The following is a 27273-nucleotide window of genomic DNA, read 5'->3' as shown; positions in this document are numbered from 1 at the left end:
GTAATGTTATGAATGGTAGATATTATAAGTGTGAATGGACAGAAAATAACAAAAGTGACAATCAGTGTAATGGAATGTTGGCATGTATGCGTGAGTGTTAGACTGTAGGTGTGTGTTTGAACTTGCAGCTTGTTGGCGTTCTCATGTGTGGCTGTGGAGCCAGCCGTCACAGTGTGACTATGCATTTTGTAGTTTATTTTGATACTCTTAAAATGACGGTATTTGATATTTAATTTTAAAATACATTTTGATGTATTTTTGCCCATCCTTGCCAACAGCTAGAGCAGCCAGGCAACTATAGTGCTACACTCTGAGGGCATATTTAAAATAGCTGCCTAGCTATTTTAATTGTTGGCTGCAGCAACTCGAGCTAGGTAGCACTGTTTTCTGGGGGGTTTTCTCATACCGACAGTACAAAAAAGGCCAGAATTTTCCTTTATAGCGCCAGGAGGGGTTTTTAGCCTACCTAACACACAAACATTAGCCTACTGCACAGTTATGTACCAGCTGGCTACCATTACAATCAACACCAACTCATCTACATCCAAGCTGGTTTTGAGACTGCACACTGAAAAAAACAGAAAAAATAAACTTTGACTTCTTGACAAATGCTTGGGTGGGCTTAGCCCACCCTGGCCCCTGCCTAGAGCCGGCCCTGAGGCCAAATATGTTTCATATAGAATCATTCATCAGACAATTTAAAGTTTTACCGTAAGAGCAAGCTGGAGAACATCAGAAAAACAGTAGCCTCAGAGCAGTATAGCCACAAAATGGATAGTCTAGGATGGGTTTAAAATGTCACACCCAATGAGCACAATACGGTAACACTCTCTTTCTCTGGCCTGTTTCCTGTTCCTGTGTCTTCTCATCTTATCTCCTGATGTTCCTCCCTTGTTTCCTTCCACATCTCCCCATCAGGAGCGTTCATGGTTCTGTATGTGATGTTGTTGATGGTGGTGGGGGTGCCGCTGTTCTTCATGGAGCTGGCTGCTGGCCAGAGCATCAGACAGGGCAGCATTGGCGTGTGGAAACACATCTCTCCTCGGCTGGCTGGGATTGGCTACTCCAGCTGCATGGTGAGAGAAGAAATGCAAGCAACACACGCGTGCACACACACACACACACACTCACACACGCGTGCACACATGCACGCACACACGTTAGCACACACACACGAGGCAAGCCTGCACAAACATAAAGAAACATCAACAAAATTTCCCTGCAGCTGGCTGAGATCAGTTTTTCTTGTCCCAGGTCGAGAGCACACACACAGAGACACACACACACAAACACACACACACACAAACACACATTGAAAAACAACATCCTTCTTTAGACATATCTTGAAGAAGAAACGTCTGTTGGGAATCTAAGTGAACAAAGCAGAATTATTAAAGATCAATGATAGCAATGTCTCAAAAATATGTGCAAGGGGAATATGTAATGTTCCACAGATGTTCCACAGCCTCTAAATTGAATCTCTCTTAGTAGACCACAGTGCGCCCTCTGTCAAAAGAGTATCTGACGGTGAGCAGATAGCTTGGACTGAAGCCAGAACAGTTTGTATGGGTGTGGACAGAGATGATGGCGAGATATGTTGCTTGGTGTCAGGAGGGCAGTTTTCCGTCCTGATCATTTAATCATCTGTGAGTCTAAGCAATGTTATAATGATGACATATAATGCAGTGGGCTTGTTGTCATAACAAACTTTGTAAACATTGAAACCACTTAACATTTAGTATAACATGTTTATTCTAACTGGCTAGGCTCATTAAAATAATATATTTAAAAAGTCCCTGTTCTATATGCCAAAGATATAACTTGTTTGTACATTGTTCAGTGGTTGGTTTCTACTTAGCTATTATTAATGGTTTTAACATGCATGCATTCATTGTAGAAAATGTTTCATATTTCTATGAATACTGCTACATACATCTTTTAAATGTAAGACTGGCTTTCTCTGATTATACAACTATAATGGCAAAGACTAGTACTCTTTGTACTTTAATGCAAATAATTCTATATGATTTATTTGTGATAATTATTTACATAATCAGAGACATAACAGAACCTTATACGAAGTGGAGGCTGAAATATCGTGGCAGTTTGGTATAGGTACACCACTAAAGGAAATGGGCCTCTCGTTCTCCCAGTAGTGTGTGTGTGTGTGTGTGTGTGTGTATGTGTGTACAGTACATGTTTCCTCACATACGTCTGTTTCTTACTGTTGATCTGGGTGTATGGGTCTGTGGTTAATTTGTTGTCTCATTCACAGCAGAGCCGTGTTTTTCTCTTTCTGTTTCTGTCTGTTCGTCTATCTGTATGTTTACTGACGTCTCTAGTTTCTCAGAAGTCCCTCTCCAAGTAATGGTAGCATTGCGCAGAGACTTGTTGTGTTTGGCTGCCTATCTCATTAATATTGCAATGCTCTGTGCCAATGCATGGCTATAGCACATAAAGATGACTGACTGACAAAGTGAAAGTTGACTGATATTTAGACACTTTTATCCACAAGTGACACAGACTCGTAATGGCGATTATCATACTCAGGTTGACCGATTGTCAGTCTGTGATGTTAATGCTGCTCCACCACTGTGTAACTATACATTATGCTAAACATTTAATGGTTTATCTGAGCTTTCTCAAATGTCCTGTATATAGAGTTTATTTACTCTCTCTCTCTTTGTCTTTCCTTTAGGTGTGCTTCTTTGTGGCTCTCTACTACAATGTGATCATTGCTTGGTCTCTCTTCTACCTTGGAAACTCTTTTCAGTACCCGTTACCATGGGAACACTGCCCCATAGATCACAGCACTAACGCGACAGGTGTGAAATGTCATTCCAGTACACATGGTCTCTATTCCATTACGTTTACACTGCAAGTTGCTGCAAACTTGCGGGTTTGAACCCCAGCCAGGTCTGCCTATGGCTGAACTGTGCAGTCAAACAACTCAGGGGTGGCGCACACACGCACACACGCGCATACACACGCACACGCACACGCACGCGCGCACGCACGCACGCACGCACGCACGCACGCACGCACGCACGCACGCACACACGCACACACGCACACACACACACACACACACACACACACACACACGCATCACCATTTTAAAGATATCCCTTTCCCAAATCCCATATCTTTGATCTCTCACTCAAAATGAATATACTGTATAACTGTTGACATGGAGTACTTTCACCCACAGTAGAAGTTGTGTACGTTTTATGGACAATGTGTGCATTTGTGTGTGTGTCTGCTTTACGTTACAGTGTGATGTACAGTATGTACAGATATACATGTATTGTGCTGTAGCTCTATGACAACAGTATTTCTGCTCTCCGTCTCAGTTAAGGAATGCTCTGAAAGCTCTCCCACCTCCTACTTCTGGTTCCGTAAGGCATTGGACATCGCTGACTCGATAGATGAATCTGGAGATTTTAACCCCATCATGACTGGCTGTTTGCTGGCTGCCTGGGCTATTGTGTGCCTCGCCATGATAAAGGGCATCAAGTCCTCAGCCAAGGTCTAGTGTAATTTACATGAACACAGATAACACAGATACAAGCACATTCCCCATATTTGCATTACATTACATTTAGGTATTTACATCACAAAGAGGGTTTGTGCCCCAACCACACACACACCTACTACATAAACACATACGCATGTACATACCCATATGCACATTTCAATGCTAGGATCTCACACATGTACTGTATTGTAATAACTTGAAGTGCATGTTGTCATATATCACACCCATGTGTTTTTCTCAGGTGATGTTGTCATATATCACACCCATGTGTTTTTCTCAGGTGATGTATTTCTCCTCCGTGTTCCCGTACGCCGTTCTCTTCATCTTTCTTATCAGAGGCCTGATGCTGGATGGGGCCATAGATGGAATCAAGTACATGTTCTACCCCAAGGTGAGTAAACAAGAACAGCTCCACAACTGTATTCCTTCAACATGCCTAAGTTACCCAAACACAAGGTACAGTAAACCATTCTGTGGAGGGGGGCAAAAATCCAGAGATTCTCTACAAATGTAACCCACAGAATGGAATTCTGGACTTGTGGTTTCTTCTTTGCTGATTCAGAGTATCATGAAACTATTTGTGGGGTATTCAGACTTCTTTTTTTCATTGTTGCTGTCGCAAAGGTGATATTTTGAGTGAGGGTGAGTGTGTGGCAATCTTTAACCCAAAGAGGTCATAGCATTCACTCTTAAGAGGGAGAAAGTGCAATTTACATTGGTCGGTCTGTCGGTCTCTCTGTCTGTCCATCTGTCCCCTTGCTGTAGCTAGAGATCTGGGGCAGGGTCCAGGTGTGGCGTCAGGCGGCCACTCAGGTGTTCTTTGCGCTGGGGCTGGGCTATGGCTCGGTCATTGCCTACTCTTCCTATAATCCCGTCCAGAACAACTGCCACCGCGACGCCGTTATGGTGTCCATCATCAACTTCATGACCTCTGTGCTGGCCTCCCTCGTCGTGTTCGTGGTGCTGGGCTTCCGGGCCAAGACCATTGCGTTAGGCTGTGTGGCAAGGTAAATGTGTGTGTGTGTGTGTGTGAGTGTGTGTGTATGAATGAGAGACAGAGTCTGTGTGTTTGTATTTATGGAGGTGTAGCTGGCTGCGGCCCTGTGGTTGATCATATGAGTAGAATAGCCACTTATTTGGATATCCCCTTTTAGACACCGTTCAAACACTAGTGACAGTCAATAAATCCTCTTCAACTTATATAAACTTGGTATTTATAACCTTATGCAAACACATTTCTAGCCCTAACCATAACTAGCGTATTACTAGCCCAATCATAGCCCTATTTGGAAAAACATGCTCTCCATAAATAATGTGGGGCTATGTGTGTTGCTGTATGTGTGTTAGTTTGTATTTTGTATACCTGCCTTTGTCGGTGCAAGTGTGTCTTTTTTAACAATCGGGGTATTTTTAGACCTATGTCTTATACTGTTTATGTCAAAGTCAAGTGTTCAAGCAGAACTATGGAGTTTGTTGTGTTAAACAGTGAAAGAGCCTGCTACATTTTGATGATGTCATCATGCAGGAACCTGGGGGTGATGTCAGAGCTGGCTGGAGTACCTGGTACATCTCAGCACTGGTGGCCGTGGTTCAACATGTCCGAGCCTAGCTCTGTAGGCCTGGACGACTACAGAGAGTGGTACAAACTCTTTGGTGCACAAGTGGGGGCAAACATAACTGACTGTAACCCTGAGAATGAGATGAATAAGGTACAGTAGTTTTACTGTTAATTTGTTAATGTTATCCCTCTCTCCTATCCTTTCCTCTTGGAGCTTACCAGTGCTGGACGAAGTACACAAATCCTGTATGGGAAAAAGCACCAATTACCACCCCTTTCGTTCGAAAATTCTAAAACAACAATGCTTTTTAAAAAGCGACTTAATTACAGTAATTGAGTAAATGTACTCCGTAATGTAATGTCCGCCTCTGGAGCTTACATTTTTATTTTACTCTCTTCAGCTGTGACTAAACATGTACTTACAGTAATATCATCAATCAAATAGACACTGCAGTAAATTCTCTCTCTCTCTCTCTCTCTCCATTTGTTTCTTTCTTGCTCTATCTATCTATCTATCTATCTATCTATCTATCTATCTATCTGTAGGGTGTGGAGGGGACAGGTCTTGCATTCATAGCCTTCACTGAGGCCATGGCTCTGTTTCCTGCCAGCCCGTTGTGGTCGGCGCTCTTCTTCCTCATGCTGCTCAACCTGGGCCTCAGCACCATGTTTGGCACCATGCAGGGCATCCTCACCCCCCTCATGGACAACTTCAGCCTGCTGGGGCGCCACAGAACCATGCTCACAGGTATAGCAAACTAACACAGATTATATACAGCATAATCCTTATATACTCAAACATACATAGAGTTGCACACATATACAATGTCAAAGTTTTATTATGCATCTTTTCACGAAAATGCACTTTTCTGTTATCCGAAGTCTTCTTCTTCTTCTTCTTCTTCTTCTTCTTCTTCTTCTTCTTCCCACCAAATTTCTGCGTCTAATTCAGCTTTAACTGTTTAACGTAGAAACTTCGTTGAAACTTTGTAACATAGGTTTTGAAAAGGACACTTGAGGAATGTATTTTTCACTTTTGTAAACTTTATACTTTTTGAGATATTAATAAAAAACAAGCTTATTTTATAAATTATAGATTTTTCATAGGCACTATAACATCACAATGGGCTAATTAACTTGATTTGCACCTGTATCAACTTCCAGCTGCTCAACTAGGCCCCATCAAAAAGCCAGTTAAACTGATTGCACCTGTATCAACTGCTTTCTGCTCAACTAGGCCAACGCTCTCTGTGTATCTCCATTCAAGGATATAAGGCACATTCCATCAAATTTTCTATCCATTCATCCTCTTCAAACCATTCACTCATCCACCCATTAAACTATCCTATCAACATCCATAAACAATCTGCCTATCAACATCCATTCAACTTTCTGTCTATCAACTTCCATTACACTATCAACATTTAACTTTTAAACTATATACTCTGTCTCAGGCTTTAAGCATACAATCTGGCTCTCTTAAGACAACAGATCCTGTTCAACTATTTCCTCTGCCCACAACTGTTTCAAAATAAATGTCCTCACTACAATAATTCACTATTAAATAATGTAACTATTTAAACTACTCAACTGTTCAGCCATTTCAACTGTCAGTTGTTATCAACTATGACTCCCGCCAACTGTTTCCTCTGCCCACAACTGTTTCCAAATAAAAGTTTGTTTTGCATTTTATGTTAATATACAGTATGTTTTGCATTTTCATGCACTGGTAAATTCCTCGAAATTACATTTTCTAGTTGTTATTGCCGCCTTTGTACTAATGTTTTTTGGTTCATAGTCAAGTCCTAACTTGATCATGACAACACATTTGCAACTCCACTACTTATTTCTTTTATGGGATCTTTACAAAGGTTCTCACAGTTCTCACAGTGTTTGTGGCCATTGGCACTGTGCAGTATGTTTCAGGTTTGATATAAGAATGTGCTCTGTTATCTGATAATCTGACTAGGGATCACACCTGTTGGGCAAGACAGGACATGATCATGCACTACTTCTTTGGAAGGTATAATGGGCTGATTTTTTATCTGCAAGTAGTGTTTGAAGAATAAAAGAATGTGTTTCTATTACCAAGAAACCAACCAATTCAGCAGAAATCAAATAGCTCTGGCAATTCATAATATCAATATGACAATTCTAAGTATAATGTTATTATACTGTTAATGTTCTTTACACTGTTTGTATGTGTCTGCTAACATTCTGTTGACTCCAATGTAGCACTAGCAGTATAGAAGCAATGTATGTATATCGAGTGTTCATTTGATTCAGTTCAATAGTCATAATGATTCACAAGTGCATTAATACATTGATACCACAAGGGGGCATGATTTCACTTAGGTTATCTAAAAACAACTGGTACTTGGCATTCACAGCCTAATGCTGATCTGAGATTTGCCATCTCAATATCTATTATGCCATCACAGTGATGACACTGCCTGTACTGCCTCAGTAAAAGCTATTGTTCAATTATGCAATTATCTCATTCAGATTCCAGATTTGTATGACAAGGACATAATCCATGTCTGGAATTTACTCAGTTGATAATTTCAGTCAAAAATGTTGGTGGACATGTTATCACGAAATGTGGCCATCTTAGCATAAAATTCTACTTGGAGGTAGTTTAACTAGAAAGTCAAACATCTAGATATGATAAGTGGCTGATGTTAACCTTGAGATCCAGAAGAATTGGCTGTTTGCTTCATTGACAAAGTCCACTTAATTTATGGAGCAGTGCTTTCCATGTCAGTAATAGGTTACTAACTCTTCAGTCAACCAAATCATTACCACTTAACCGTACCATCAGGTCCAGAAGGTGAAAGTTCTTTTGTTCTACCATATGGTGAACCTTTTGTGAACCTTTGAATTTTGTTAATAAGAGAGTTCAAATAGGATTTTAGAATTAAAGATGAGGTCTTGGCTGTAAGTCATCTTATCAGAAGAGACCAGGTGCAAACTCATAAATTCCATCAAATTGTCTATGGGGAGGGTTATACACACACACACACACAAACAAAAAGAGCAAAAAGAGACAGACACACACACACACACCATAATTTGTAATATGTTGTTTTGTTATGTTTCAGTGGGTAGCTGTTCCCTGGGATTTCTGATCGGACTTCTGTTTACCCAGCGTAGTGGGAACTACTTTGTGACGATGTTTGATGACTACTCTGCCACCCTGCCTCTTATCATTGTGGTCATTTTTGAGACGGCGAGTGTTTCCTGGGTCTATGGAGCTGACAGGTGAGATGCACTCACTTACACACACACACACACACACACACACAGTGTGTTGTGTGGCTGTGACATGCGCTGTCCTGCTCTATAGGTTCCTGGATGATATTGAGGTGATGTTGAAGTGGCGGCCTCCAAGCATCTACAAGTACATGTGGAAGTATGTTTGCCTGCTGTCTATGGTGGGACTCCTGGCTGCCAGCCTGCTACGCATGGTCATCAAACGGCCCACCTACACCGCCTGGGACCATGCCACGGTAAAACACACATAGGCATGCTACAAAAGCATTATATAAAAAAAAAAAAAAAAAAAATATATATATATATATATATATATATATATATTTATTTATATTATTTTAATATATATATATATTATTTTAATTTTATTTTTTGTCTTTAATACCCTCTGATATGATCTCTCCCTCTCTCTTCTCTTTTGTATCTCACTTTCTGTTCTCTTCTCATGTGTTCTGGCCTCTTAAATTCTTTGTTCTTCGCTTTCACTTTTTTGTGTTCTCCACTCCTTTTGCCTTTCTTTTCTGTTCCTCTCCTCCTCTATCCTGTGTCCTGCTCTCTCTCTCTCTCTCTCTCTCTCTCTCTCTCTCTCTCTCTCTCTCTCTCTCAGGCCACTGAAAACACTTTAGCCTACCCTGGCTGGGCTCTGGCCGTATTGTCTATGCTGATTCTGGCTGCTTCTCTGCCCGTGCCAATCGGCTATGTTCTATCAATCATAAAAGATGGGCGGAGCTCGCCCGACGAGGGGAGGAGCCCCGACGTGCACAGGGATCGGTACGCCAAGTGTGAGTCCTCTGACCGCGAGACCGTCCATTCAAACGGTCCGGTAAATGAGCTGGAGGAAATGGCCAGGGCAGCCTTCCTCCCATTGGGCCACGATCACTACCGGCTCCTCCCACAGCAGGAAGATGGGGATGAAGAGGAAGAGGAAGACACAGTTGTGTAAATGTGAGTGCTGTTGGTGAAATACTGAAAAGAAGGATTGAAAGATCGCTATAGAAACAAATATGATATGGAAAGCTACAATTTTGGCCTAAATAATTTAGGATTATTACTTGCTGTCTAACTGGACCATATGAGAACTATTCTGGGGGGTGTTCTGACTGGCCTCTTAACCAAATTTAGGGTGTAACTTCTACCCATTTGTAAACATAAAGCTTTTGGCATAACAGATAATCTTCAGTGCCGTATTTGCAAATTTTCGTTGTTCTGTGATAAAAAGGGATGGAAGAAGTAATGAAAGGAAAGAGAACAACACAGGGAATCATTCTATGCTGTATAACTCCACAAGGTTAAGAGTGGAAGCCACAAAGATGTAAATGTTTTTTTAATCAGTTTTCTGAATATGAATGTAAAATAGAATATTAAATGTTGAGAGAGGATATTGATTTATTGATATCAACAGCAGGGTTAGTTAATGGAGGCAGCAGCAAAGCCACAGTAAGTGGCTGTAAACCTAAGCTAACTAGTACAGTACTACAGTATTGCCGTTGGTAGTAATGCCAAGCTAGCTTAATGCTAGCAAGTATGTTGCTATAATATAGCTAGGTTTGATTTACTGATAACGTTTCAGTCAATGGATTCACACTGTGTGTTCAATCATTTCTGAAAATACAGGAATGGGAGCATGTTGCTTTTTAGAACAGTTTTTTATTTGCTCACATGTGTGTGTTTTCTCAAAGGAAAAGAAACTCTCTTCTTTGTCTTGTTTATTTCTCCTAAACACAATTGAGCTCAATTTAACATTGTGTAAAGATTGTCCGTCTCATTTGTTTTCATTTTAAGAAAAAGCCCATTGTCTCAGCTCAATTAAGTTCACGTTTAAATTCAACTTAAGATTTTAAGATCTTAGGGGCTTTAGGAAAAAGAGGTCAGAATTCCCTAAGAGCTCATTTATTTCTGTGGGACGAAGACAAGACTGTTGTAGATGGTAATATTTTTCAGTAGGTTGGTTCAACTAGACATCAACATACCAAAGTCTAGACTACATACATTAATTGCCCTGTTGTGACGATGTCCATATGATCGTGGGCCATTCTTGTACCAAAGATCATTGTTGCCTTGACTACTCTCTGAGAATACTCTCATGGTAATATTCCGTTCACCTAATACTGTTCACCTTCAGAATGGCACACATTTGTAATCTGTCACAGAAGTCTAAAGTCTTCAAAGACCTCTCTTAAGCCTGCCTGTCTTGCTCAGCTGTGTAGACAGATCAGGATTCATGAGAGAACTCAATAAGGGATCATAGCTTTCGACTAGTTAATTGTTCTGGTTTGGCTTGTCGTTTGAGGTCATCAATGCCATATAAAAGGCTAAGATGTGTCTCATGTTTTGCCATATAGTAGCAGCCACATTTAAACATCTACCAAAGTAAACAATTATTTTGATAATCCAGTCTGCTGAGCCATTTTTATCTTGTAGTTTGGACTGATATTCTTGATAATGATAAAGATAGCAATGTGCTATCTTTATCTACATACAGTCCTGTTACAATGTAACAAATAATTTCTGGGGAGTGCCTGTTTATGCATTTTAAACTGTTTGTGAAGGCAACTTTGCACAAGACAACAAAAGGAATGGGCAGCAGCACCATTCCAAATGACCTGTGTCCATACAGCCACCCCTCTCTGACCCTCTCTGAGTCTATTGGCATCCACCACAGAGCTGGGTGCACTGCATACACAGGCATGTGTACATACACTCAAACATACACATACTCATAGACAGACACATGGCAGCTTCTACCCTCCTGAGTTCCTTCCCATTTTAGTGGAGGCAGAGGCAGACATGCTGTAACTCATAAATGAAAGTGGATAAACTGAACATGAGCTGAACTTTCAAGTGTGTGGATTGTGTTGAGGACAGGGGATAGGTTTGCATGTAACCATCTCTGATCTGTAATTTTTGTTCAAGCATATACCTCGAGCCAGACTGCCTTATCGAACGATGTGTGTGTTTGTGTGTGCGTGTGTGTGTGTGTGTGTGTGTGTGTGTGTGTGTGTGTGTGTGACATTTTCTTTTATAATAACCATTACTTTTATCTTTGTGTGAAAATGAGAGATCTGCAATTACCAAATAAACGTTACCATGTATTAACTGTTCTAGGTGTGCTGTCTTTAAGGTGTGTGTCGTGTCCATGCCTCTTGTTGTCGTTCTCTTATTAACCACTAGATGGCAAAATGAAGGATATTTATTTTATCCACATAATGTATTAAATACAATTATGTATAAAAATACAATTCTACATATTCATAGTGTGATAGGAATAATACCTTGACTATATTCTACTTGTAAAGTTAGGACACGGAAGAAAACGTAACGAGGGACAAACAGATCCAAGTTTGCCGCTGTGATGTGGGCGAGACTTCCCCTCAACAAACTAAATACGGATTCAGTACCTCGGACAGTACTTTCAAGTACGCGCAAGAGATAGTCTGTGTAGGAGAGAAAGAAAGAGCTTGAGTTCAGACGAAGGTGAGGTGAGGTCCTACCATGTAGGAGGCAAGAAGAAGAGGGGAGGGATAGACCGATAGTGAAGTGCAGCATAGAGCGAGACGAATAGACGGTGAGCGAGACAGCGACAGAGAGAGTCAGCGCGCTCGAGCAGGAGTGCGCGCGGGGACAGCAGCACACCGGCCGGATCTAAGAGTTGAGAGGATGGAGATCCGACCAGATCGGTTCAAGCTGGTGGCGGGAAAAACACTTGGGAAGATTCACAGGTATCGCCTACACCTTTCTATCGACTTTAAAAGTTCTTGTAGTCTCGAGAACATCCCCCAAATAGTTTAATGTTGGCCTACCCTGGTGTGTGCTGTCTTCACCTTTACCCGTAACCTAATCCGCAAGTCCCTCTGTCAACCCATCCCTCTCAAGTTTATTCAAAGTTAACCTTGTATGGATAGCATACGTTTTGTCGGTTTCTCGCAGAGCTTACTCAAGAGTCATTGATGAATGACAGTGATGCCTAATCCATGTGTGACCCCTATACTATAGGGACAAGGACGCGCCCTCTCACGCCCGGAGGATAGTGGTTGTACCCGAGTAGAATTGCAGAGGACATGTCCTCAGTGACTTGGACGAGATTAGTGGGATAGTGGAAAATACAACAAGTAGGCTATCACGATTAATTTGAAACAAGGCTTTGCAATCTTTTTTTTTTAGTTTTGTGTCTACTTGTGAACTATTATCCAGGACAACCTAGTCTAAAAGATAACGTGTTCGGGTCTAGGGGAAGTTGTGCTGTAGCCTAGGTTCTCTGAAAGGTGTGGTTACGTAACTTCCCGTGCCTGTTCTTTGACTGATTGTACAGATGGATTCGCGCCACCGAATCTTAGAGGAGATTAGCCGTGTGATGGTTCCGGAGTCACTAGACCTCGCTCTGGGCAGTTTTTAATGGGTCTCCAACCCACACGCCTGCCCCACATTACTGCACCTGAGCGTCAGGTACTCACGACGGATCAGTGAGCAGTGCAAGACCAGCCAGTCAGAAGAAACTGGTCAGATTCAAAGTGCATCTGTAGCCAAACCGTATCAGTGACATTTTTTTCTATCAATGTGTATAAAAAGTAGCTTGGGACGGCTACAGGATTCTTGATAGAATCCATGTTTCTAGTGATGTGAGTGTTCCTGCCTGTTGTAGCCTACTTGAGTGTTAAATTGGAAAATAATTTATCACGGAAATCATCAGATCATCATAGAACCGTTTTTTCAGTTGTTAGGAAGGCGTAGGATATTCAACTGCAGAGTTACAAATTTTAAGGGGCATCGATCGAAACTATCTGTAAGGAATAAATAACCTCTCTAAAAGACAAATCAATATATTTTGCATGTATTTGCGAATATGTCGCTTACCAATTCTCTCTTATTTTAGATTGCTTAAACACATATATTATTAATAATAATAAATATTCTGTTACCACAAATTGCAGAGAGTGCATCCAATAATCAGTCACTCTCTTGTTTTAGGTAGTCTAAACTAGTAAATCTCGTCCTGAAATAGCCACACACACTCGGGCACGCGCTCGTACACACAGATAGACACACACACACACACTATTGCCCGCCCAGCTGTCCGGCCGCACAAATCCCCAAACTCTGTCTTCCCTCCCCCGTCTCTCTCTGTTTTCCCCAGCGCACTGCCTCCCCTGCGCTCGCGCGCAGTCCCACGCAAACAGGAGTCCTTTCCATCATCCAGTCCTCGGATTAAGTCTTTGGAGTGCACGCGACTCAACCCTCTTTTTTCCTGATGGCACGTGTGGGGCATTTTCCTACAGAAATGTCTATGCAGATTAAAGATAGTGTGTGTGACTGCATCGCTATTCAAGCTCTTATGAGCGTCCCAGGAGACACTGATAAGCATGCCAGTTGTTAAACTGATAACTGATCCACACACACACACACACACACACACAGGAAGCAGTACACAAATATCCTAAACTTTGTGATTCGGTTGTTATGTTCATTTTTGGTTACTGGGTTAATATCAGATTTTAATCCTATAAAAAGACAGGAACAGTGCAGCATGAGTGCAGTATCTCATTCACACTTTCTCTCTCTCTCTCTTTCTCTCTCCCTCACTCACTAACACACACACAAACACCTGTGAAGTCAGAGTAACTAGGCTGATCACTATGGAATCAGATGTTACTCACAAACACCTAAATCAGCATGAGGAGCAAGGCAATGGATAAACTAACAAAGCAAAGTGACCCTGCAGAAAATAAAAATGACAAGGAAGCTCGCTCACTCACCACTGTGTGTGTAAGGGAGGGAGAGAAAGAGTGATTGAGAAAGAGAGAGCGTGAAACTGACAGAGAGAGAGAAAAAGTGTGTGTGTGTGTGTGATTGTGCACAGTCTGTGCTACCCATTCAGCAGTTCATTTATTATTTAAGACACTGCTGCATGAGAATTAAGCTCCTAGTGTTTCAATATGACACTTATTTGGCTAAGCATACTCTCTCCCATTAGCAGAGGTCATCAACAGTCTCCTGTGCCTTAGCCTTAGCCACTTTATTCCCATGTGTTCAAGACTGAAAATGGTCTAAACACCAAAAACAACAGTTTTGTCAGACCAGTGATGCTCATAGGCATCTCATTATATGACTTCCATTGTATCTGTCCATAGCTATACGCATGCACACTTCTGCATGTGTTCATGGGTGTATACTGTACTTTGGTTATTTTGTATTAGTTGTCGTCATACTTTGTGTCGATGTACTGTTTGTTCCTATGGTGTGGTTTACTTGGTTTGATGGGCTCTACTAGTTTGCACTCCACCATCAACACAAGTGATTGTGTGTGTGTGTTTGCAACAAATATGAAGGTCAGGCGGTATGTGTGTGTGTGTGTGTGTGTGTGTGTGTGTGTGTGTGTGTGTGTGTGTGTGTGTGTGTGTGTGTGCGTGAGCATGGGATGGGGATGGGGAGAGGATCGTCTCCCTAGGTGATGCTGTCCCACAGAGACCCAATCTGTTCACTGGAGGTGCAGGGACGGGAGGGGGAAGCTGCTCCATGCAGTTCGGGTGACTAAGAGACAGAGAGGAGAGAACAGATCACGAATATGTTGTCTGTAGGATGTCTGCGGGAATGGAGAGGTGTGGAAGAGCAAGATACTACATCCAAAATAGATAGTTTTACCTGTTTCAGTTCAGCCACAAAGCAGTCATTTTTACACAATGAAGTGTACAGTATATGCATATTAAAGTCATACTGTAAAAAGAAATAGATTGCAAGAAGGAGAGAAAGGTAGCCAATATTGAGGGAATAAATTTTGTATTTCATACATTAATGTAGACACATGTACGGACCGGGGTTGTGGGATTATGTAATAGCCCCTCACCATCATCATCCTCTTACAGAGGGATTAACAGGAACACTCTGTGAAGCACTGAATTTAATGGAAAAGGTAACAAAAGAGCGAGACATGGAAAACACACCCAAATTCGAGTGGTACAACATATTAAGCATGTTTTTTTACATCTCACAACCAGTGTTAAATCTTTTTCACAGTGAAATATGGAAAAGACACAGCTATAAATTCCAACAAAATGTCAAAAAAAGGTTATGACTTTACACTGTAGATTCTTTGTATGTTTGGGTGACATATACATTAAAATGATTACATGAACAACTAACACCTTATATTTGAGCATATGGATTAAAATATCCAATCATTTAATTGTACTGTATTAGTAAAGTACAAGTAGGATATTAACAGTGTGACAGGGTACAGGTTTTATGTTTCAATAGCTATCTAACATAAAATAATTTCACAAATTAAATCATAACATGTATTACATTACATTAATTCATTGGACACAAATCTACCTGCCATTACATTATTTATTCATTTCTCAAATTAAAACAGCCAGGCAGCTATAGCGCTACACTCTGGGAGCATGTAAATGGAAGCTCATGGACATGTCCACAGAGTGTAGCGCTGTAGCAATTCGAGCTAGGTAAAACCAATTGTTTTCATTTGTCCATACCGATAGTACGGAGAGCTATGGGAAAACTCGCCGGATTTCTCCTTTAACATGGTTTTAGAATGAGTGACCCCTCATTCCCTCTTATAGCTCTTTTCACTTGGCTGAGGCAAACTTCTGAAAAATGGACATGCTTTACTAGAATGCGGAGACATTGTGTAGTAATGACAGATATTATATCTACAAGATTGTTTATGTGGAATGGATGTAGTTGACTATCCTATACCCGGTGAAATAAATAGACAATGATGCTTCCTTGTATCCTTGTATCCTTGTATGCTGCATACAACGGTATCTGGAGATTCCGTGTCTGTGTGAGTGTGTGTGTGTGTGTGTGTGTGCGCAAATGCGTAAATGCTGACGTGGTGGTGTTGGGGGAGTGTATCCCGTGAAAGTGTTCCACCTCCTGCGGTCTGACACCTGTCCACAGATCCACTGAGAAAATACACAAACACACACACACACACACACACACACACACACACACACACACACACACACACACACACACACACACACACACACACACACGCACACACACAGATACTACAAGGCTGTAGTTTATAATTAACATTAATTTAAGCCCACAGCCATTCTCATTAGCAGGTAGCATATGTGCGGACGACCATTCACAATCTGTCTTTAAACCAACTTTATCTTAATTAACAAGCTCCCTGTATGTGGGTAAGTGGTTGGACTTTGTCTGTGTGTGTGCTTGTGTGTGTGTGTGTGTGTGTGTGTGTGTGTGTGAGAGAGAGAGAGAGTGAGAGAGTGTTAGAGGCAGAAATTAGAGGCAAATTTAAGTTTGAAATAATGCAGAAGTAGGAGTGTGTGTGTTTATGGGTGGGGGAGAAAGAAAGAGAGAATGACAGAGAGACAGAGAGAGGTTGTGTGAGCTGGTGGGATGGACACTGGTTTATCCTTCCATATTCATTTCCGGAAGTAAATAATTTTGTAATCCTAATCTGAGAGCAGAGAGATTAAAACAGTGGGTGGAGATAGAGGGAAATGGTAGGGTTAGAGATAGAGAGTAAGATGGAGTGGGTGGAGAGAGAGAGAGAGTGAGTGAGATGGAAAGAGGGAGGGAGAGTGGGAGAGAGAGCCAGGGAGTACCGGAAGGAATTGAAGGGTGTGTGAGAGATAGAGGACACACAACCTTTAATCCCTTTCCCGTTTACACACGCTGACTTCTGAGTGACAGACTCTGTCTCTCTCTCTCTCTCTCTCTCTCTCTCTCGTCTCTCTGGCCCTCCCCCTCTCCCTTTATCTCCCAGATTGCGTGTTGTTTGAGGTTGACAGGATTACAGGGAATCTGCTTTGTAGAAAGAGTGAGGTAAAAAACGTGTGTGTGTGTGGAGAAGACGTGTGTGGGGTGGGGTGGGGATAGGGAGGGGGCCTCTGTGATGCTGCACGCATACGCAGGGACCAAAAAAACCTCAGGGGGTTTGGCCCAGCCCCTCCTCGCCACCACCGAGCAGAAGCGCTGAGGTCCAGCCAGCGTCAGCTACCTCCCTTGGCCACCAGCTGACCATTCATCTGTTTGGAACACTGCGGAATAGCAGCAGATTAAAATAACCAAGAATAGAAAGACGTTCTTTTGATTCGGTGTGAGATGTTTGATGTGTTGCACTCATTTCTGTCAGAAAAAGACATCTTACAGCAACTGAATTTGATCCACTGTGCCTGTCGTGTCAGTCGACTGACAGATGAAACAGCGTGTTACAGAGATGTAATCTATTTCTTATGGATGATGTGTTTGTTAACGTGCTTGAAATTTGGTTGAAGAAGAGCTACCCTGTTTGGTTATGTCATAGGTATAACAGTAGTCAAAGTCAAACATACAGCATCTCCTTAAAACAAAGCAGATGAACTCAGACACTATCTAAGAACGATTTCTTAGTCAAACCATCGCCATGTTGTCAAAGTCCCCTACTTTCGTGGGATTATCAAAATACTCATCAGACAATAAAAAAACATGAATGCTTCCAAAGGAACTGCTATACATGACACTTGTCACTGACACTTGTGTGTGTGTGTGTGTGTGTGTGTGTGTGTATGTGTGTATGTGTGTATGTGTGTGTTGATGCACATTGATGTGTGTGTATTTGTGTTGTTCATCAATCTCTGTCCAGATCACTGAATAACTGGATCATCCCCACCTGACTCCGAGGGGCCTGTGTGTTTGTGTATATGTGTGTTGGTTCGTCTCCATCTATGAAAATGATCGTCCTCTTATGCCTCTTTTCCTTAACAATAAAGTGTGTTCTTATGCATGAGAATTTCATTGGAACTTATAAGTATGTCTGTCTGAGTGTCTCTCTCTCTCTCCCTCTCCATCTGTGTGTGTGTGTGTGTGTGTGCGCGCGCCTGCACATGTGTCTGCGTGTGTGTGTGAGTGTGTGTGTGTGTGTGTGTGTGTGTGAGTGTGTGTGTGTGTGTATGTGTGTGAGTGAGTGTGTGTGTGTATGTGTGTGTGTGTACAGGCAGTAAGCAGGTTGCGATGTGCAGATGGCCTCTCTCTTTAGGTCTCTGTTGGAGTGCTGTCCTGTGACTGTGACAAGAAACACTAGTGACCCATTCTCTCATCTAATATCACACCCCTGTCATTCTCCCCAATGACTGCCCTTTACAGCTGTATTCTGTGTGTGTGTGTGTGTGTGTGTGTGTGTGTGTGTGTGTGTGTGTGTGTGTGTGTGTGTGTGTGTGTGTGTGTGCATGTTTATGCTTAAGACTAGTGGAAAACTAGTATGAGTTTTTACCTGGGTTTTACTTCACACTTCATATGCTGCACTGAGCTGCCACATTTCACATAGTGAACACAGTTAGTAGCCATTTACCTCTTTCACATATGAGCATATAACGTCAAAATGAACTTGAGGATGTTATATAAAGTAACAGGTATAGTAAAACCTTACTGTTGACCCAAGTGCAAGATATAGAATTGATATTGTGAAAAACATGAGCTTGCTTTTTTCTGACACTGTTGGTGTTACTATTGTTCAGTACTGTTGCCATGATCATCAGGCCATGAAACAGTGGATGTGCTGACATGGCGGATGCTTGTGTTTATGTTCTTAGCATTTTCGGCAGTGCAATTTCTTTTAGTATGCGTTTGTGAAATAAGACACCCAAAACCAACATTATTTCAGAACTGATAGAGGATAACACTCCAAGGGGGCAATTATGTATTTTGATGAAGATGTGACCTTAATCAAATGAATCGCTGATATACTAGGCGTGAAAAAACGTTTACATTACTATTATAGATTGTTCTAGCCCTGCTTCCTGTCCCTGCCCTAAAGCACTGAATTTGTTCTTTTCTGGAGAAAATACAGAGAGTCATGTCAAGGTATGACTCATACAATACAATTTTATTTTTGGGCCCCCTCTAAGGGGTCCAGGTGCTTCTGCATCTCTTTCACTCCTTATAGCACCAGCCCTGTGAACAAGCTACCTAAGAAAAAAAGGACCTAAAGAAACAGTGCTTTGTTACATGGTTTTCATTGTTCATAGTTATAGCACAAAGATCAAGTTTAAACTCCTTCAGGTTATATTTTTGCGCATGATTCCAAGGCAATCTCTCTGTCTTTCTCTCTCTTTCTCTCTCTTGCTATCTTGAAAAAAGTGCTTTGCCGGACACACAATTTTGATAAAAGATAATCAAACAGCACCACTGCTGAGCCACTAGCCTGTCTCTGTCTCACCATTTCCCTTCATCAAGAATGTAATAAAATGGCCGTACTACAGTAGTTGAGAAACTAGAACTAGCTGAAACTAATCCTTGAGTGAAAACTGAAACTGAACACAAATATGTTCTCATCACCTCTTTCTGCGCGATCACGTCCAGACTCATCGAGAAGCGGCAGGAGAATGGTGAGACGATCGAGCTGTCGGCGGAGGGCCGTCCGGAGCTGGTGGAGGAGAAGGAGCTGCCGGTGGTGGACTGCACCTGCTGCGGCCTGCCTCGCCGTTACATCATCGCCATCCTCTGCGGCCTGGGCTTCTGCATCTCCTTCGGCATCCGCTGCAACCTCGGCGTGGCCATCGTCAGCATGGTCAACAACCACACGGTCTTTCATGGCAAGAGGGAAGTCCTCGAGGTAGGAGCCAATGGGAAGAAAGAGAAAGAGAGAGAGAGATTGTTATTTAAATTCATTTTATACTCACATTACTGTTTTTATTCACATTGCAGTGATCATAAGTGGTTAAGACATAATATTTAAGACTTTTATAATACAACTGTTTATTTTCTTCTTTGCATTACCCTACTGATGGGTATTTTTACTCCACTGATGATGTAGTTGCACTGGTAATCCTGCTCAGCACAAGAGTTATCTCAGGCCTGTTATTCTTAACACAATCTCTGGCAACTTTGTATCCAAACAGTCATACAAATGAAGCAACTTTGAATTTTAGAAAGCAGGAAGGGAAAGGAAGAGAGACAGAGCAGGATTGCAGAAAGGGAGGGACGTGGCTGAATGTGAAAGTGGAACGAGGCAGGTAGATAGAAAACAGGTAGATAGTAAACAGGTAGATAGTAAACAGGTAGATAGAAAACAGGTAGATAGTAAACAGGTAGATAGAAAACAGGTAGATAGAAAACAGGTAGATAGTAAACAGGTAGATAGTAAACAGGTAGATAGAAAACAGGTAGATAGAAAACAGGTAGATAGAAAGAAAGAAAGTAGAAAGGAAAAGCTGGGCAGAGAGAGAGAAGGGGGGCATGTAGACAGTGGTGTGAGGGAGCCCATGGGAAGGACATAAGGTGTCAGTATTGTCTGCAAATCTTGTAGGGTCACATGCGAGAAGGCATGATAGTGCTGGTAGCATAGGGGCTAAGTAGCTGAGCTAGTGTGCTAGAAAAGTTGTGAGTTCAATTCCCAGCTGCCTTGAGCAAGGCCCTCAACCCTGAGTTGCTCTAGGGAGACTTATGTCCCTTATAACGTCTCTTGTATAAGTGTTTGTATTGGAAGTCCAGTGGGTCCAATAAGTAGTTGTACTTATTCCAAGTTTCGTTTGAATACTCAGCATATTTGAGTTATCATAGCAGGCTTAGTGTGAATAGATGGTTCCTCTGCATCAGCAATGCTTTCTGGTTCTTGAGTGTGTTTATATAAATATGTTGGAGATAACTAATGCTTCAAAACAGACATTTATATTCAGCTTTTCATGTGACACAGTGTCCTTGTATGAGAAGTGTTCTCTCAATCAAACAGTGGTCCTTCAATCAACTATGTTGCCAGTGGGAAAAGTGGGGAGTAGGCATTTGGTTATTGACAGATGACTTAAGTTTCCACTGCTTATTAAATTACCTGCTATCTGTTATCCTCACCTAAGCATTTTAACAGCCTCTTGTTTTCAATGCCTCACACTTTCACCCCCTCTTTTCTATCTCTCTCTCTCTTTCTCTCTCTTTATCTCCAGCCTGCTCAGTTTTCGTGGGACCCAGAGACTGTAGGGATGATCCATGGCTCATTCTTTTGGGGCTACATAGTCACACAAATCCCTGGAGGATTCATATGCCGAAGGTTTGCAGCCAACCGGTGAGGAACTTCGGCCAGTGCCTTTTGTGTTCCCAGAATGTTCTCTGTTTGGCCTCATCAGCCACCATACCTTTCAAATACTTTCAATAGTTAATACTTACATTAATTTGACATTAGCTGTGATTTTTTGAGGGCCAACAATGGTTTCAGTGTGGTGGTTGGGGGGGCCTTGGGGCAATACATCAATGCATTTTTGTTTTTCCCCTGTTATTTTCATATGCTGAAAAACTGATTTGTGTTGTTGTGTACAATGTATTTCAGGGTTTTTGGCTTTGCAATTGTGGCCACATCCGTCTTAAATATGCTGATCCCTCATGCGGCTCGGGTATCCTACGGCTGTGTCATGCTGGTCAGAGTTTGCCAAGGGCTTGTGGAGGTACTACTTACAGTATGCCTGTGTTATGTTCAATTGCATGCGTGTATGTGTAAGTATGTGTAAGCATACTGTGTATGTGCTTACTTCTTTAGGGTGTGTCCTACCCTGCCTGCCATGGAATCTGGGCTAAATGGGCTCCACCCCTTGAGAGAAGCAGATTGGCAACAACAGCTTTCTGCGGTACGTCACATTACATTGTATAGATGTAAAGAATGAATGAATAGAAACTCAAGAACTTCTCCAGTCATGCAATGTTTTAAATCAAAAGAAACACTGTAGTGTTCTAACTTAACACTTAACTTAGCAGTTATTTAACAATATTCCAGGATGTTCAGGTTGATAAAAGAAAAAAAATGTCTTTATGATGTTTGGAGATCCTGAGAAAATTGATTGTACAAGTACTGCAGATTGACGAGGGCCAAACAGTGTCAGTGAATAGGATCATTTGGGTGATGTCAGAGAGCTGTTTCTGCAAATGAGTCAAAAATGCTGTTGTACTAAAACTAAAACAAACTCAAGTTTATTGGTGTTTTGTCTATGGTTAAATGGCTTCATTCTTTGAAATCTGATTTCTGGACAATCATGAATGTCTTTTGTCCCGACTGAATTCAATGAATCAGCTGACCATGCTAACTTTCTGTAGGTGCTGTATAAATTGTGCAAGCTCAGTGTTCTCCATGAGTGCTGCTGCAAGGTGATCCAATCACTGTCAGCGTAGATTTGCTCAACACATAGTGCTATAGTGCTAACCCCACTTACCACAGAAGAATAAATACTTCTTAAGGAATTTCAGAATTCAGAGACATTTGTGATAGGACATTACACTAGTAACTTGAAAGGCCTTTCCCTGACAATAACAGAATGACTTAGCATTCTAATTACGAACATATAAATTAAGAATAACAAGTGTAATCCTAAAATAACTGAATGCATTATTTCAGTAAAATGTACTGTACATGTGTGTAAAATGTTTATTCCCCCCCAAAGGGTCATACGCAGGGGCAGTGGTGGCCATGCCATTGGCAGGAATTCTGGTGCAGTACACTGGGTGGTCCTCAGTCTTCTATGTGTATGGTGAGGACGTCTCTTTGTTGTTATATAACATCCTATTGCCTCACCTCTTAAGACACATTTGCTTTATCATTTACCTTCAGTATTTGATGTGTGTGTTGGTTTTCATAATTTCTGGCTCATTGCTCTTTTTTTGCTCGTCTTGCTAATAGGTTTTGTGTTATTGTTTATTCATTCATTATTCATGTCTAAATCTTTCTTATCTCTCATCCTCTCTCTCTCTCCCTATCTTTTACTCTGCAGGCAGTGTTGGTGTGTTCTGGTACTTGTTCTGGATCTTGGTGTCTTATGAGAGTCCTGCAGCCCACCCCACAATCACTGCCGAGGAGAGGCAGTACATTGAGGATGCCATCGGGGACTCGGCCAACACCCAGAACCTGCAGGTACTCTCCTCCTGCTGTGCTGCAGGAACCCCCCACCGGCCTTTACATTTTTAAAGAAACATCTCTCTCTCTGTCTTTTGAAAATGACTGGGTTTGTTGAAATGTGGCTATTAGGATAACATGGTCAAAGTGAGAGCTGTTTACATTTTCCAGATATGCAGCGGATGATGAGATTTGAGTGTACGTGTGTGCGTGAGTGTGTGATTGTATCTCGTGTACTACGTCTGTTAGAGACTCTTGCTCCCTGACAGCGTAAAACAATTAAGAGTGAATCGTGTGTTTGTGTGTGTGTGTGTGTGTGTGTGTGTGTGTGTGTGTGTGTGTGTGTGTGTGTGTGTGAACAGGTATGAAGAGTGTGATTTACCTCTTGTGTTTGTCTGGCCTTCTGTAGAAGTTTAAGACTCCCTGGCGCGCCTTCTTCACCTCGATGCCTGTGTATGCCATCATTGTGGCCAACTTCTGCCGTAGCTGGACCTTCTACTTGCTCCTCATCAGTCAGCCAGCGTACTTTGAGGAAGTCTTTGGTTTCGAGATCAGCAAGGTTCGAGGGCACATTTTCCTTCTCTTTGTTCACATTAGTGATAGAAAAAGTAAAATCTTTCACATAGACATGTAACGATTACCGGCGTAACAGTCAACCACGATAAAAATTTTGACGATAACAATTACCGTTTTCATTTCAAATATCAATCATCACGGTTGATTACCACAGTGTGGAAACCGTGTGTTTAATCCTTCCCACCTTCATCCGAGCCTGCTTTTGACATAGGCCTGGTACAATGAAACATAACTGGTAACCTACGGATTCTGTTGTCTAATTGATGGATTTAACCACAATTCGGATTAGGCTTCAACTGCTTTTAAAAGGCGGAACATTTTTCACCGCAAAAGGTAACATTAAATCCATTCCACTTACCTTATCAGGAGAATACCGTAGCCTAAAGTTTTATTTTGAACACTCATTGGATCCAAATAACAGAATAGCAACAAACACCAAGTCATGATTAAACATGACCAAGGAAAAAGTGAACGGAACAACACACAATGCCACAGTAACGTTATGTTATGAATTAAGAATTCTCAGCTCAGCCAGGTTTGTTTGTGCAGTCAGGATGTAGGCCTATAAATATGAATGAAAATATCTCCAGTAGCAACATGTACTGCATGTTCAGTTTTCTCCATGAGTGGTGCAGCACATGATTTGAATTGAACTGAACATGAATTGAAAAATCATTATCTCATTCATTCTGCCACTTCATCTCTCTCTCTCTTTCTCTCTGTCCCTTTCTCAGGTGGGGATGGTGTCTGCTCTGCCTCATCTGGTGATGACCATCGTTGTGCCAATTGGAGGGCAGCTGGCAGACTACCTGCGGACCCACAACCTCATGAGCACAACCAACGTGCGCAAACTCATGAACTGTGGAGGTGAGAGATAAAGCCAGACGTGACAAGATCGATGAGTAGACACAATCCCAAGTGCAGTAAGAGAGACAAAAAAGTGAGGTAGAGGTGGGTGACAGAAGAGGAAAAAGAGATAATAGGGCAAACGACAGGTAGAGAGGGGGGGGGGGTGAGACAGAGAGAGTGAGAGAGAGAGAGAGAGAGAGAGAAAATTTTCCACTGTCTGGGTAGCTGGGACAGATGAGCAGACCTACACACATACTCACTCTGTGGGTTGGATAATATGTAATATGTTGAGAGAGAGAGAGAGAGAGAGAGAGAGAGAGAGAGAGAGAGAGAGAGAGAGAGAGAGAGAGAGAGAGAGAGAGAGAGAGAGAGAGAGAGAGAGAGAGAGAATGCGCGTGTGTGTGTGTGTGCTTTGATATTCTATTGAATATTATTACACACTGTGTAGCAAACTGTATTAGTTTTATGTCTGTGTGTTGATGTCATTTTTTATTCTGCCAGGTTTTGGCATGGAAGCAACTCTGCTGTTGGTGGTTGGGTACTCTCACACTAAAGGGGTGGCAATATCCTTTCTTGTGCTTGCTGTTGGCTTCAGCGGCTTTGCAATCTCAGGTATGAATGTCCTAGCACGCACGCACGCACGCACGCACGCACACCATTCTTAATATTCATTCAGTCTTCTTCCCTGCTCTCTCTTTTGTCTCAACATTCTAATTCACTCTCTCATTGAAAGGGTTTAATGTGAACCATTTGGACATTGCCCCACGCTATGCTAGTATTCTCATGGGTATCTCCAATGGAGTTGGCACCTTATCAGGCATGGTGTGCCCACTCATCGTTGGAGCCATGACCAAACACAAGGTATGGTACCCAGCCTTCTGTAAAAACAGTTAAATCAGGCATTATCACATTGTTTTTAGGTTTAAATTAATCCAGTTTCTAAATGTACTCAAATGTCATGTGTTTTTCTACTCTTTACCTCCCTCAGACTCGTGAGGAGTGGCAGGGTGTATTTCTCATTGCTTCACTGGTCCATTATGGCGGAGTCATCTTTTATGGTGAGATGCTTGTGTGTCTACTTGTGTGTAATGTAGTCTTATTAGACAATTGGGATAGGATGGGTGGTTAAAGTCATTTTTCTTGGAGTGAGCTTGAAACAGCAGTATGTGTGCCCTCATAAGTCAGACATAAGAGATACAGAGGTTCCACTGGGATTATGTTTATGTTTATGTATTTAGCAGATGTATTTTTATCCAAAGCCACTTAAGTCGCATTGACATTAGTTATCACAGGCAACAGGGATTATCCCTGGTGTTTCAGCGGGAGGTTAGCATAAAACATGTAACCGTAAACATAACAATCAAATGTCACTCTCCATTTCCCAGGTATCTTTGCATCGGGAGAAAAGCAGCCATGGGCGGACGTAGAGGACACCAGCGACGAGAAATGCGGCATACTGGGAGAGGACGAACTGGCCAATGAGACAGAAGAGCTTTACCGTACCGGCGGTGGTGGACAGTACGGGGCCATGAGCCAACCAGACGCAGGGCCCAATGGAGGCGGCGGAGCAGGGGGCTGGGTCAGTGACTGGGATAAGTCTGAAGAGTTAGTCCAGCCGCCGGGGACCAATAGGTATATGTATGGAGGAGAAGAAGACCGAGAGCTGCCATAGAAGCACAGAGGAGTATGAAAGAAAGGCGGAGAGGGAGAGTGAATGGGAGGGGTCACTGGAGAACTATGAGTACAGTTGACAGGGGTGGAAGAGTTCTAAAATGAATGAGTACACTACTGAGTGTGTGTGTGTGTGTGTGTGTGTGTGTGTGTGTGTGTGTGTGTGTGTGTGTGTGTGTGTGTGTTGACTATTGATTCCTCCCAGGTCTCCCCTCGTGGCTGTCCTAACCTGTGTCGTCATAGCTAACCTGTGTGGCTTGTAAGAGTGTGTGTAATAATTTTGTATGTTTGTAAGTCTGGGTGTATGCGTATAATGTTAAGGGTGCAGCATAATGAATTTGGTGAACAGTGATCTTTTCCTGTTCTGTGAGGTTGTGTGAGTATTGTGTGTGTGTGTGTGTGTGTGTGTGTGTGTGTGTGTGTGTGTGTGTGTGTATCCACGCTTGTATGTGTAGTAGTCAGGCCTTTGATGGTGCTCTATTATGTGTATATAATTCAGTAATTTAGGCTATCTGCCAAAATCACTGTTATGCACTTAAAATGAGAATATGAGCGATATATACCTTTGTGTATGTGGGTTTGTGTTTATGTACATGCATGTATATATATATATATATATATATATACATATGTGTGTGTGTGTGTGTGTGTGTGTGTGTGTGTGTGTGTGTGTGTGTGTGTGTATCGGGTCAATGACGTGACATGCAGATTTCTGTGTCCGAGTCCATTACTTTGGTTTAAAATAATTTAAAATTAATTTAAAATTTGATTCATAACAAGCATCATTTCATTCTATAAAACCTGTTTAGTTTGAACATATCTTCTGTTTATCATAAATATTATATATATTTTATCATCTCAAACCCTCAAAATGTCAGGTGGTGCAATCATCCGAGCAAATTAACACTATGTGAAAAGTTTTAAATATAGAATTTAAAAAGAATAGAAATTAAAATAAATATGGGGGCA

The 27273-nt window shown here is 41.8% G+C and overlaps 2 protein-coding genes across 3 annotated transcripts in view; both read left to right on the top strand.

The window, feature by feature from the left end:
• Positions 1–11470, top strand: part of slc6a16a (solute carrier family 6 member 16a) — a 28253-nt gene extending 16783 nt beyond the window's left edge. For both annotated transcript variants that reach the window (XM_042087910.1, XM_042087911.1), the window contains exons 3-12: positions 919–1076; positions 2699–2825; positions 3354–3529; positions 3819–3929; positions 4304–4545; positions 5064–5247; positions 5643–5844; positions 8198–8357; positions 8443–8605; positions 8977–11470. In XM_042087910.1, the coding sequence (XP_041943844.1) occupies positions 919–1076; positions 2699–2825; positions 3354–3529; positions 3819–3929; positions 4304–4545; positions 5064–5247; positions 5643–5844; positions 8198–8357; positions 8443–8605; positions 8977–9312 (1859 nt within the window). In that variant the 3' untranslated portion in view covers positions 9313–11470. The remainder of the gene's footprint in view (positions 1–918; positions 1077–2698; positions 2826–3353; positions 3530–3818; positions 3930–4303; positions 4546–5063; positions 5248–5642; positions 5845–8197; positions 8358–8442; positions 8606–8976) is intronic.
• A 286-nt stretch (positions 11471–11756) lies between these two features.
• On the top strand, positions 11757–26458 carry slc17a7a (solute carrier family 17 member 7a). The gene is made up of 13 exons (XM_042087249.1): positions 11757–12088; positions 19701–19953; positions 21278–21396; positions 21658–21772; positions 21865–21952; positions 22760–22846; positions 23087–23226; positions 23618–23767; positions 24519–24651; positions 25135–25245; positions 25367–25494; positions 25622–25691; positions 26019–26458. The coding sequence occupies exons 1-13, from the start codon at positions 12027–12029 to the stop codon at positions 26303–26305; spliced, it is 1743 nt and encodes a 580-aa protein (XP_041943183.1). The 5' UTR covers positions 11757–12026; the 3' UTR covers positions 26306–26458.
• Positions 26459–27273: the final 815 nt, after the last annotated feature.

Source organism: Alosa sapidissima, chromosome 3 (assembly GCF_018492685.1).
Source record: "Alosa sapidissima isolate fAloSap1 chromosome 3, fAloSap1.pri, whole genome shotgun sequence".
In the NCBI taxonomy this organism is placed as follows: Eukaryota; Metazoa; Chordata; class Actinopteri; order Clupeiformes; family Clupeidae; genus Alosa; species Alosa sapidissima.
The sequence above is the reverse complement of the archived record's forward strand: the minus strand, read 5'-3'. Positions and strand labels throughout refer to the sequence as shown.

Coding starts and splice junctions, on each gene's coding strand:
- slc17a7a (XM_042087249.1), top strand. CDS start 12,027: ATGGAGATCCGACCAGATCGGTTCAAGCTGGTGGCGGGAAAAACACTT. Junction 12,089..19,700: donor ACACTTGGGAAGATTCACAG/GTATCGCCTACA, acceptor GATCACGTCCAG/ACTCATCGAGAAGCGGCAGG. Junction 22,847..23,086: donor CTCAGTCTTCTATGTGTATG/GTGAGGACGTCT, acceptor TTTACTCTGCAG/GCAGTGTTGGTGTGTTCTGG.